General features: G+C 39.5%; 1 protein-coding gene across 2 annotated transcripts in view; it reads left to right on the top strand.

The window, feature by feature from the left end:
* The window catches only part of LOC132819813 (tubby-related protein 4-like), a 405,797-nt gene that overhangs the window by 308,168 nt on the left and 83,772 nt on the right, over nt 1-13,857 (top strand). For both annotated transcript variants that reach the window (XM_060831613.1, XM_060831612.1), the window contains exons 10-11: nt 4,710-4,854; nt 5,253-5,346. In XM_060831613.1, the coding sequence (XP_060687596.1) occupies nt 4,710-4,854; nt 5,253-5,346 (239 nt within the window). The remainder of the gene's footprint in view (nt 1-4,709; nt 4,855-5,252; nt 5,347-13,857) is intronic.

Genomic DNA, 13,857 nt, shown 5'->3' with positions numbered 1-13,857 from the left:
GACTAGTGTAAGATTAAGGCCAATCAAAGACGGGTAGTGGGAATTTGTGTGTGGAATCTGAGGACATAGGGGAAGTGCTTAATATATACTTTTCATCAGTATACACTTTGGAAAAGGGCAATGTTAGTGAGAACATGGAAGTACAGGCTACTAGATTACATGGGATTTTGGTTGACAAAGAGGAGGTTTTAGCAATTTTGGAAAATCTGAAAACAATCCCCTGGGCCAGATGGGATTTATCCTCGGATTCTCAGGGAAGCCAGGGACGAGATTGTAGATCTTTTGGCTTTAACCTTTATGTCATCATTGTTGACAAGAATAGTGCCAGAAGACTGGATCATAGCAAATGTTTAAGAAAGTGAGTCGGGACAGCCCTGGTAACTATAGGTCAGTGAGCCTTATTGTATTGTAGGTAAAGTCTTGGGAAAAGTTATAAGAGATAGAATTTGTAATCATCTGGAAAACAATAATTTGATTAGGGATAGTCAACACAGTTTTGTAAAGAGTAGATTGTGCCTAATTAACCTTATTGAGTTCTTCGAGAAGGTGACAAAACAGGTGGATGAAGGTAAATTGATTGATGTGGTTCTGGATGTAGGTTTGCTCGCTGAGCCAGAAGGTTCATTTTCAGATGTTTCATCACCATAACTAGGTAACATCTTCAATGAGTTTTCGGATGAAGCACTGCTGGTGTTTGGTGTTATGTTTAGGTTTCCTTGGGTAGATGATGTCATTTCCAGTTCTTCGTCTCAGAGGGTGGTAAATGGAGTCCAATTCAATGTGTTTGTTGATAGAGTTCCGGTTGGAATGCCATGCTTCCAGGAATTCTCGTGCGTGTCTCTGTTTGGCTTGTCCTAGGGTGGATATTGTCCCTGTCAAGGTGGTGTTCTTCTTATCTGTGTGTAAGGATACCAGTAAGAGAGGGTCATGTTGTTTTGTGGCTATTTGATGTTCATGTATCCTGGTGGCTAGTTTTCTGCCTGTTTGTCTAATGTAGTATTTGTTACAGCTCTTGCACGGTATTTTGTAAATGACATTTGTTTTGCTTGTAGTCTGTAAACAGTCTTTCAAGTTCATTAGCTGCTGTTTTAGTGTGTTAGTGGGTTTGTGGGCTACCATGATGCCAAGGGATCTGTGTTGGTGTGGTGTATATGGACTTCAGTAAGGTGTTTGATAAGGTTCCACTGTTGCACAAAATACGGTAGGCTATTGCACAAAATTCGGAATTTTTGGATTGAAGGTCATTTAGTTGTTTGGATCAGAAGTTGACTAGCTGACAGAAGACAGGGTGTTGGCTGATGGGAAATGTTCATCCTGGAGCTCAGTTACTAGTGGTGTGCTGCAAGGATATGTTTTGGGGCCACTACTGTTTGTCATTTTTATAAATGAACCGGATGTGAGTGTAGAAGGATGGGTTAGTACATTTGTGGGTGACACTAAGGCATGCAGAGTTGTGGATAATGTTGAAGGTTACAGAAGTACATTGATAAAATGCAGAGCTGGACTGAGAAGTGGCAAATGGAGTTTAATGCAGAAAGGTGTGAGGTAGTTCATTTTAGACAAAGTAACAGGAATGCAGAGTACTGGGCTAATGTAAAATTCTTGGCAGTGTGGATGAACAGAGGGAGCTTTGTGTCCAGGAGCATAAATCTCTGAAAGTTGCCACCCAGCTCGATAGGGTTGTTAAGAAAGCATATGATGTGTTGGCGTTTATTGGTAGGCGGATTGTGTTTCAGAGCCATGAGGTCATGCTGGTAAGGCTACACATTGAGTATTGTGTATAGTTTTGATCACTGCATTATAGGAAGGATGTGGAAGCTTTGGAAATAGTTCAGAGGAGATTTACTAGGAAGCTGCCTGATACGGAAGGAAGATCTTATGAGGAAAGGCTCAGGGAACTGAGGCTGTTTTTGTTGGCGGGAAGAAGGTTGAGAGATGACCTAATCAAGACATAAATGATAATCAGAGGGTTAGATAGGGTGGACAGTGAGAAACATTTTCCTTAGATGGTGAAAGCTAACACAAGGGGAACGTAGCTTTAAATTGCAGGGTGATAGATTTAGGACAGATATCGGGGTGGTCTCTTTACTCACAGATTAGTGGGAATTAGATTAGATTAGATTGCCTACAGTGTGGAAACAGGTCCTTCGGCCCAATAAGTCCACTCCTCCGAAGAGTAACCTACCCAAATCAATTTCCCTCTGACTAATGCACCTAACACTATAGGCAATTTGGCATGGCCAATTCACCTGACCTACACATGTTTGGACTGTGGGAGGAAACCGGAGCACCCAGAGGAAATGAGCACAGGGAGAATGTGCAAACAAGGATGGAATTGAACCTGGGACCCTGCACTGAGCCACTGTGCCGCCCCAATGTGGAATGTGGAACAGCCGCCTGCAACAGTAGTAGACTTGCTGAAGTTAAGGGCATTTAAATGGGCATTGGACATACATGTGGATGGACATCAGATTAATTTCACAGGGCTGTAACATTCTATGTTCTATGTCTTGTATAATTTTATACTTTTGTCGAGTTGCCCCTCTATCCTTGACACTCTACTGAAAACAAGTTTGTCCAACCTCTCCTTACAGATAATACACTCCAATCCAGACAACATTCTAGTAAACCTTTTTTGCACCCTCTCCAAACCCTCCGCATCCTTCCAGTAGTGCGGTGACTAGAAATGCACACAATACTCCAAGTGTGGCTGAACTAAAATTTTACAGCCGACTGACCAACTTTTATATTCAGTGCATTGATCGCTGAAGGCAATCATGTTGAACACTTTCTTTACTCCATTTATCACTAGTATTGCTACATTCATGGTGCTGTGGATTTGAATCTCAAGACCCTTTGAATATCAATGCTGCTACAGGTCTGACCATTTGCTGAATTGTTTCCTCTTGGATTTGACCTCCTAAAATGCATCACCTCTCACTTGTCTGGATTCTGCTGTATCCTTTGATGACCTTCCTCACTATACACAACTCCACTAATTTGCATTTCATCTGCATACTGACTAATCAGACTACCTAGATTTTCATCTAAATCATTTAAACAACAGAGGTCCCAACACTGATCTTTGTGGAACAGCACCTCCAGTCATAAAACACCCCTTTGTCTTCAGTTTCCGAGCCAATTTTGTCTCCCACTTGCCAACTTCCATGAATATCATGTGATTTAATTTTCTGGACAAACTTATCATGAGGGACCTTGTCAAATGCTTTATTGTTGCAATGTAAGTATTTGCTCCTTAAAGAAAAAAGTTACATGCTATGCCTTTTAATGAGTTATCCATTTTATCACAGTCAAATCATGCCTAATATCCGAATAGTTTATTTTTTATTAGACCCTAGTTTCAGATTGCACCACTTTACTTTCTATCCCAACAAAGAATTCTATCGTGTTACGACAACTCTTCCCAGAAGGACCAAGTACATTGTGTTAATTAACTCCCTTCTCATTGCACAGTACCAAATCTTGGATAGTCTGCTCCACAGTTGCTATCTCAACATATTAGTCTCAAGAGAACTTATACACATTCCAGGAATCCATGAGACATGTCTGCTTAATCATTGTCTAAATTAAATCATTTATGATTAGAGTAGCATTGTTGTTGCCTACATCTCAGTTCTTGCTTAATGATACCCCTACTTTACCATCATGTTTGGAGGTCTACAAACAACACTAATTCGTGGTTTGTGTTTTCCATCCTTTGATATTTTTTAACTCTGCCTACACCAATTTCAGATTTTTGGAACTAGTATCCTTTTTCACTATTGCTCTGATCTCATCAACAAAGCTACCCAACCTCCCTTTTCTTTTTGACTGCATTTACAAAATATTACCCATCTTTGTATAGTCAGTTCCCAGCCTATTTACTTGCAACTATTCATATCGTTTACTTATGTATCATATTACAAATGTTCTATGCTTCCAGATATGTACCTGTTAGATACATCTTTTGAACAATTTTACACTTATACTATTGACCTCCTGCATTCCATTTAATATCAATTTCTCTTTCATTTCTAAATATGTTTCACTTTGTTGTGGCTCCCTGCTTAGGTTCCCATCTCCCTGTAAATCGAGTTTTAACCCTCCCTCACAATACTAACAGGTGTCCTTGCAGAATTTTTGGGCCTGCTAGGGTGTAGCACATTTGTTCCATCTGCCCCAAAATAAGTACCAGTAATTCTAAGTCCCTTCCTCCTGCATCGTTTTTCCAGTTGTGCATTTATCTGATCTATTTTCCTGTTTCACTGTTGGAGGAACATAGATATCAGTACTAATCAAAAGCTTTGATCCTGCAAGTGCTTAGCTGTAGGAAGCATCTGCTTATGTGATAGTGGATGTCAAGGGTGTTGGAAGAAAAATCAAGTGGCATAAACAATAATCGTTAGGGGAGAATAACCTTGGGCATACCTAGATGAATTGTTTTAACACAGTAGGTAGTGAAATTTCGTGCCAATTTTAAGTAAATCGATTATGTACAAGGAATGACGAGAAACTGCATGTAACATTTTTGAAACATTTCATACACCTCCTGATAACTTGAAAAGCCATTGTTGTTCTCAATATTTGGCTATGCCCCCATGTGATTCTAAATTTCATTTCAGCAAGCCATAGCAGATGAGGATTATAATAACTTTATAACTGTCATGTATGTACAAATGAAATGCTAATTCATTTACATTTTTCACCAGAATTAATCTCGATGCTAGAAAATCGCCCAAACTTTCTCGAGCTAGTCAGGAGATATCAAAGTCTCCACGATTACCAATTAGGAAACCTTCCATTGGATCCCCAAGCTTAACTCGGAAGGAATTTCCTTTAGAAGATGTCACTCAGGTATGAAGCTGGGTGGCTTTGTTTGATTCTTTACTGGAGTTATTCTTAATTTGTTAAAGCTATATATTAAGTTCAAATTGACTTTCAAAATTTACTTTTAGTAAATACATATATCGTGCAAAAGAACACAAAAAAAGAAAGGTCTTTAAAAAAATGCATACTGCAAATGTTAGCTGCACATTGGAGAACTGTCTAGTCTTGAATTTTGGATCTTGTTAGAGAGTGAACATTAATCTCTTTAAATCCAGTATGAATGTTAATCACTTAAAGATCAATTGTCAGCCTGACTTTGGTCAAAAGTATACCCTAACATTGAGTTTAAATTTTCTACAGTTAAGCATTAAATTTAATAACAGTATAACATTGTATTTTGAGAGAAAATATACCTGTTGTTTCAGCACAACTATCTTGCTCAAGTCACATCCAACATCTGGGGGACAAAGTTCAAGATTGTGGGACTGGCTTCATTTCTACCAAGTAATCTGGGTGCAGGTAGGAATTCAAAAATTATTATGCTGCTTAGTAGCAGGTTTGGTGAATGGCCCTGTAGAATTAACACAATTAATGGTATGAATAAGATATTACATATCTTAAAATATAATATGTTAGACCTAGTTGCTATGCAACTGTTATTCTCAGAGTGTTGTCTCTAATGATGCCATGTAGACATACTGACAGAGTTGAAGTGCCAGTGACTGTTTCACTTTTGGTGCAAGTGTGGGTGATAATTGCAATGCAACTTGCTCTGTGACATGTGCAGAATAGGAAATAGTAGCTAGGGAAACTGTCAGAGTTTGAAACACGTGTCCCTTTCCGGTTCAAACAGAACATCACCAATGTTGGTTGAAAGCAAGTGATGCTCAATGGACTTTGTATTTAAGAGACTTGGTGGGCACTGCATGTAATTTAACTAATTAAAAGATCAGGTGATTTAGTGGTGGTAGATACAGTGACTTAGTGATGGGGAAGAAAAACATTCAGTTTTGTTCAGTATAAACACTTCTGGAGATCAACTAAACACCTCAGTTCTTTAAGGGTTTTTGTGAGGCATCACTACTGTCCCTACCCCTGGGCCAAAAGACTCAAGTTTAAGTCCCACCTGCTCCAGAGATGTATAATAGCATCTCTGAACAGGTTGATTAGGAAATATATTTTGAAAATAATTTAGTTCTCAGGAGCCCTTGTGTGTATGCCTACTTCTGTTGCAGAAGGCTTGGGTTCAAATCCTACTTGCTCCAGATACTGGGAGCATCTAACACCTCTGATCAGGTTGATTTAAAAATAAACTCAGTACTTCCCAGTGAGCTATTGACTTCTGGGTAGGGAAAGTTGGTAACCAAAGTTTCCACTAAGTCATAGACTGAGAATAAAACTCTTGTAAATCTCTGAGAGTCTTACTGTCTCACTCAACCTAAGGATATTGATGCGTTAAACATGGTAGCAGAGGATTAATCCTCCATTCTTCAGGTGGGAAGTTAGAGAAAGCAGTAGGTATTTCCTGTTTGTGGCAGAGGCAAAACTCCCAGTGTATTTTTTTCTAGAGTGAAATGACTAACTCACATTGCATGATCACAAATTAAGATTATCGAACAGTGTTTTCATAATTGTGGACATTGTGGAAGAATGAGGTGGAGATGTGGTCACTTCCCTAGCTAAAATGAAACAAAGCATGGGCTTGACTTTATCCTTAACAGGACGGAGCAAAATAGAAATAAAGTATTTTTGAAATTGGATGAAACAGAACTAGATATTAAAACGGCTTTGGAGATTCTATTAGAATTTATGTAGAGAGTTTATAAAAAGGATGACTTGATGGGTCAATCTTACATAAAGTTAATAAGATGGACAATTAGTCCATGGAAGAAAATATCATGGTTATATAAAAGGCTAAAGGCTAGAAAGTCTAGAAATTCCGGAGTCTGTGCTGGAGTTAATGCCATTAGCTTGTTCATGAACAATTCAACACAGATCTTTGGTTTTGACAGCTGTTCAATTTCACTGTAATGACCATCTTTTAGAACAAATGGCTGCTACACAAAAGATTAAGGTTTGTAGGGAGAAAATCATTTCCAACTATGTGTTTCAGAGATTTCAAAATCAAATGGCCCTGGTTGCAAACACCTGTGTATCAACGGTATTGCTGAAGGACTTTAATAGATTTCGAATCAAGGGAAATTGGTATGATATCTGACAACAAATGAATCCCAGAAATCCACAAGATTTCCAGGATGACTCTAATACTATTAGGAAATGTCCAAGAATAAAGTTAAGTACTTTGAGTAACTCGTGAAACAGATAGTTTTGATGTTGTGTTTGTGGCCAAAGACTTAAGTCAGTCACTAAATATATTAGCTTTTACATCATCAGTTGATGTACTAAGTGATGGTTGTACCTCAACTCAGTGTGACATCAATTGGGTAAACTTTATTTGGATCCCCTGGGCAAAGCAAACAAAAACAGGGTCTGAAAATATGTAAATTGTTCTCGATTTGGGCATGGTAATTTGTTGCCATCCTTAAAGCAAAAAAATTTTCCCCTTTGAAATTGCAGTACAGTCTTATTTTGCAAGAACTGATGTCATCCATATTGACATACCATTATACTGAATAAAAAGTGAGGTCTGCAGATGCTGGAGATCAGAACTGAAAATGTGTTGCTGGTTAAAGCACAGCAGGTCAGGCAGCATCCAAGAAACAGGAAATTCGACGTTTCGGGCCAGAGCCTGATGAAGGGCCCTGGCCCGAAACGTCGAATTTCCTGTTCCTTGGATGCTGCCTGATCTGCTGTGCTTTAACCAGCATTATACTGAATAAGCCTATAATGGAAAAAGCGAAAACGCTCTTGGAATCAAAGAATGGTAGGCATTTATGTTTGGTAAAGTGCTAAGCTTGCAATTTTTGGGATCTGGACATTATTGTCTTGAAGAAATATGGAGTTTCCTGTCATTAGCCCAGGAAGTGTTACTGGCGTCTGCAGGCATGAGTCTAGCTGATAAGATTACCAAATGGAAATCACATAAATGATTTACTCATCCTCCTCACAAATGAAAGATACTACTAAAAAGCAATTGGAGTTGGTGATAAATGATATGAATCCCTGGTAGAACAACAGATCACATCACAATAAATACATGCACTGCATGTTGTAACATACCAAGCCCAGTTGTAAGTGTTTCTTTAACCTGAGAATTTAATGACATAACAGTCGTGGATCGGAAAATATGAGATTATGATCAGAATTTTGTAGGTATGGTGGCCTGGTTTAATATCTTCACAAAGATTAAAATATCGGATGTAGCATAGTGGACAAAGTCATAGAAAGCTGAGTCAGTGCAGGCATTGAGTCAGCAACAAAATTCTTAATATAAAATCTCATTTTTCAGAATATATGTGAAAAACGATTAAGAGAGTCCATTAAGCAATGGCTTGTGTGAAAGAAACCATGCAATATTTCTTGAAATGTTACACAGTATACTGGCAAATCAGCTGAACTGTAAGCTACAGAAGGCATTGGCATGGGCAGTATATGCAAAAAATTCTTTCTAGGTGGTTGGAGGTTCATAGAATCAGAGATCTCTCGGACAGAAAATGGTCCTTAAACCATTTGCATCCACGCTGGTCAAAAAAAAAACTCACCAATCTATTCTAATACTATTTTCTAGAACTAGGTTCTTAACCTTGGCATTGCACATCTTTTTTCTATTCACAGGATGTGGGCATTATTGGCCAGAGCAGCATTTATTACTGAGCCCTAATTATCCAGAGGGCAGTTCCATGAAGGACATTAGTGAACCAGATGGATTTTTCCAATGATCAACAATGGTTACACAGTTCACCATTAGACCCTTAATTACAGATGTCTTTTGGGCAGCACGGTGGCACAGTGGTTAGCACTGCTGCCTCGCAGCGTCAGAGACCCAGGTTGAATTCACGCCTCAGGCGACTGACTGTGTGGAGTTTGCACGTTCTCCCCGTGTCTGCGTGGGTTTCCTCCAGGTGCTCCGGTTTCCTCCCATAGTCAAAAAATGTGCAGGTTAGGTGAGTTGACTTTGCTAGATTGCCCATAGTGTTAAGTGAAGGGGTAAATGTAGGGGAATGGGTTTGAATTGGGTTGCGCTTCAGCGAGTCAGTGTGGACTTGTTGGGCCAAAGGACCTGTTTCCACACTGTAAGTAATCTAGGTGTCAATCATATTGCAGTGGTCTGGAATCACTTGTAGGCCAGACCATGTAAGGACCACAGTTGGATTTTTCCAATGATCAGCAATAGTTACACAGTCACCATTAAACTCTTAATTACAGATGTCTTTGAATTCAAATTTTACCATCTAGCATGGCAGGATTCAAATTCTGCTCCCCAGAACATTACAAGGGTATCTGGATTAGTAGTCTGGTGTTAATGCCACTCGACCATCACCTCCTTTTAATACTTCTTAAAGCTTATTGGATTTCTGCCTCTTTCAGGCAGAGTTGCAGATTCCTACCACCCTCTGAGTGAAAACAACTTTTCTTCATATCTTTTCTAAATCTTGTGATTTAAGCTAAATTATAGCTTAAATCTATGTCCCCTGGTCATTAATCCCTGCATCAAGATGAAAAGTTTTTTTCCTGTCTATGCTATCTATGCCCCTCATACATTTTCACATCTTTAGTGAAACCCCTCTCAGTCTCCTCTGCTTTAAGGAAAACAGCTGCAGTCTATCCAATATCTCTTCATAATTAAAACTCTTCAGCTTAGGCAACATCCAGATAAATCTTCTCTGCACCCTCTGCATTGTGATAACATTTTTCCTAATTTTGGATTCCAGACTTGTACTTAGTACTGAAGCTATGGTCTAACCAACATTTTAAATCCGAACAGTACAATCTACTTGCTGTTAAGCTAAGCTCTGGCTCGACAACAAATAAAGGCAAGTATACCATATGTCGTCTTAATTAATTTATCCACCTATCTACCTTAAGGGACCATGCACACCTAAGTATCTCTGATCCTTGGTGCTTCCCCGGGTCCTAATGTTCGGCATGTATTCCTTTGGCTTGTTTGTCCTACCCAAGTGTATAACCTCACCATTTATCTGGATTAAATTCCATTTGCCTCTATTTAGCCAATCTGACCATATCACAGGAATTTGGATCAGGAGAAGGCAATTCAGCCCTTTGAGCCCACTCTGCTGTTCAACACAATCATGGCTGATTTTATTCTGGTCTCAATTTCGCTTTCTGCCTGTTCTCCAATATCTATTTCTCCTTTTTTTTTGAATCAGAAACATATGTATTTCTTTCTTGAACCTGTTGATTGATTCTGGCTCCACTGCATTCTGGGGCAGTGATTTCCACACATTCTCAACCTTGTGAGAGTAGTTTCTCCTCATCTCAGTTTTGAACCTATCTTCTCTCATATAGTATATCCATGACCTCTTGTTCAAGCTGTCCCTCAAGGAGAAACATCTGTTCAACATCCATCTTCTCAATCCCTTTTGCATTTTATATACCTCAATCAGATCCACCCTCATACATCTGAACTCCAATGAGTACAAAGCCTAAGATATTCAACTGCTCCTTGCTCCTTTCATTCCTGTAGCCAACTTGGTGAATCTTCTCTGAAATGCTTCCAGTGCACCGCTTCCCTCCTCAAATACGGAGACTAAATGTGGACACAATATTCTAGATGTAATCTCATGAATGCTTTATAATTGTAACACCACTTCTTTACTTTTATAATCCAATCCTTTTGCAATAAATGCCAGGTTTCCATAGTCCTTTCTTATTATATGTTGCACCTGCATACTCACTTATTGTGATTCATGCACAAAGACGCCTATGTGACACACTTTGAATTGGTTTACCACTTAAATAATGATTTGCCCTTTAATTTTTCAGGTTAAAATGGATAATCTCATATTGTCACACATGAAACTACATCTGCCAGATTCTGGTCCATTCTCCTAGCCTATTAATATCCATCTTTAAATTCTTTTCTTCTCATCTCTGCCTGCTTTCCCATCTATTTTAGTGTCATCCACTAAGTTTGCTATATTACATTCTGTCCCTGCCTGCAGATCATTTCTATATATTGTAAATTGTTGAGGTCTGAGAACTGAACCCTGCGGCATTCTGTGAGTTACGGTTCGCCATCCAAAAAAGGACCTAATTATCCCAACCCTCTGCTTTCTGTCAGTCAGCCAATCTTCTATCAAAGTCAATATGTTACCCTTAATCCACACAAGTCTAATGTTTTGGATCAATCTTTTATGTGGCAACTTGTCAAATGCCTTTTGGAAGTTTAGATATACTACATCTACTGGGTCCCCATTATCCACATTGCTGGTTACATCCGAAAAGAAGTCCAGCAAGTTTGTCAAGTATGACTTGCCCTTCATGAAACAGTGCTGATAATTGGTAAACTGAGCTTTGTTTTTCCAATTTTTTTTTGGTAAAATTAATAAAGCAGGACTTATACAATTAAAAGTAAGGCCTTATTGTAATGTTGTAGAACAGAGAGACCTAGGGGTTCAGGTACACAATTCTTTGAAGTTTCTGTCACAGATAGATAGAGTGGATAAGAATGCGTTTAGCCTACTTGCATTCATTGCTCACAAGGAGTATAGATAAAATGAATGGCAAGTATCTTTTCCCTAGAGCGGAGTATTTCAAGACTAGGGTGAGAGGAGAAAGATTTTTTTAAAAATCATGAGGGACAACTTTGTGTGGAATGAACTTCCAGAGGAAGTGGTAAATGTGTCTCAGCGTTCAAAAGACCTTTAGATAAATATGTGAATAAGAAGTGTTTGCAGGGATATGGTTCAGGCAGAGGCAGGTGGGACTAATTTCATTTGGCATCATGGTCAGCATGGTAAAAGTTGAAGTTCTAAATTGGAGAAAGTTCGATTTTGACGCTATTAGGCAAGAACTTTCAAAAGCTGTTTGGGGGCAGAGGTTAACAGGTAAAGTATGACTGGAAAATGGGAAGCATTCAGAAATGAGATGACGAGAGTCCAGAGAAAGTATATTCCTGTTAGGGTGAAAGGAAAGGCTGGTAGATGTAGGGAATGCTGAACGATGAGCGAAATTGAGGGTTTGGTTAAGAAAAAGAAGGAAGCATATGTCTGGTACAGACAGGACAGATTGAGTGAATCCTTAGAAGAATATAAAGGGAGTAGGAGTATACTTAAGAGGGAAATCAGGAGGGCAAAAAGGGGACATGAGATAGCTTTGACAGATACAGTTAAGGAGAATCCAAAGGGTTTTTACAAATACATTAAGGACAAAAGAGTAACTAGGGTGAGATTAGGGCCTCTCAAAGATCAGCAAGAGGGCCTTTGCGTGGAGCCGCAGGAGATGGGAGAGATACTAAACAAGTATTTTGCACCAATGTTTATTGTGGAAAAGGACACAGAAGATATAGAATGGAGGGAAATAGATGGTAACATCTTGAAAAATGTCCATATTACAGAAGAGGAAGTGCGATGTCTTGAAATGTATAAAAGTAGATAAATCCCCAGGACCTGATCAGGTGTACCCTAGAACTCTGTGGGAAGCTAGGGACGTGAATTTTGGCTCTTGCTGAGATATTGTAGCAACGCTAGTCACAGGTGAAGTGCCAGAAGAATGGAGGTTGACTAACATGATGCTACTGTTTAAGAAAAGTGGTAAGAGAACAAGCCAGAGAACTATAGACCAGTGAGCCTGACGTCAGTGGTGGGCAAGGTATTAGAGAATCGTGAGAGACAAGATGTACATGTACATGTAAATTCCTGAAGAAGGGCTTGTGGCCGAAACGTCGATTCTCCTGCTCCTGTGATGCTGCCTGACCTGCTGCGCTTTTCCAGCAACACATTTTTAAGCTCTGATCTCCAGCATCTGCAGTCCTCACTTTCTCCTATGTATTTGGAAAGGCAAGGATTGATTAGGGATAGTCAACATGGCTTTATACGTTGACATTGTGTCTCCCAAATTTGACTGAGTTTTTTGAGGAAGTAACAAAGAGGATTGATGAGGGCAGAGCGGTAGATGTGATCTATATGGACTTAAGATTCAGAGATATCAGTGTTGGACTGGGGTGTACAAAGTTAAAAGCACACAACACCAGGTTATAGTCCAACAGGTTTACTTGGAAGCACACTAGCTTTCGGAACGTCGCACCTTCATCAGGTGATAGTTTCTTCATCGGATCACCTGATGAAGGAGCAATGCTCCGAAAGCTACTGTGCTTCCAAGTAAACGTGTTGGCCTATAACCTGGTGTTGTGTGATTTTTAACTTTATATGGACTTAAGTAAGGCATTCGGCAAGTTTCGCCATGGGAGGTTGGTTAGCAAGGTTAGAACTCGTGGAATACAGGGAGAACTAGCCATTTGGATAAAAGGTAGAAGACAGAGGGTGGTGGTGGAGGGTTGTTTTTCTGGAGACTGGAGGCCTGTGACCAGTGGAATGCCACAAGGATCGGTGCTGGGTCCACTACTTTTCATCATTTATATAAATGATTTGGATATGAACATATAGTTAGTAAGTTTGCAGATGACACCAAAATTGGAGGTGCAGTGGAGAGCGAGGAAGGTTACCTCAGATTATAACGGGATCTTGATCAGATAGACCAGTGAACTGAGAAGTGGCAGTTAGAGTTTAATTTAGATAAATGTGAGGTGATGCATTTTGGGAAAGCAAATCTTAGCAGGACTTATACACTTAATGGTAAGGTCCTAGGGAGTGTTGCTGAACAAAGGGACCTTGGAGTGCAGGTTCATAGTTCCTTGAAGGTGGAATCGCAAGTAGATAGGATAGTGAAGAAGGTGTTTGGAATGTTTTCCTTTATTGGTCAGAGTATTGAATTCAGGAGTTGGGAGGTCATGTTGCGATTGTACAGGACATTGGTTAGGCCACTGTTGGAATATTGTGTGCAATTCTGGTCTCCTTCTTATCGGAAATACGTTGTGAAACTTGAAAGGGTTCAGAAAAGATTTACAAGGATGTTGCCAAGGTTGGAGGATTTGAGCTATAGGGAGAGGTT

The sequence above is a fragment of the Hemiscyllium ocellatum genome, chromosome 10, assembly GCF_020745735.1.
Source record: "Hemiscyllium ocellatum isolate sHemOce1 chromosome 10, sHemOce1.pat.X.cur, whole genome shotgun sequence".
In the NCBI taxonomy this organism is placed as follows: domain Eukaryota; kingdom Metazoa; phylum Chordata; class Chondrichthyes; order Orectolobiformes; family Hemiscylliidae; genus Hemiscyllium; species Hemiscyllium ocellatum.
This window is presented reverse-complemented; position numbering and strand designations above follow the sequence as displayed.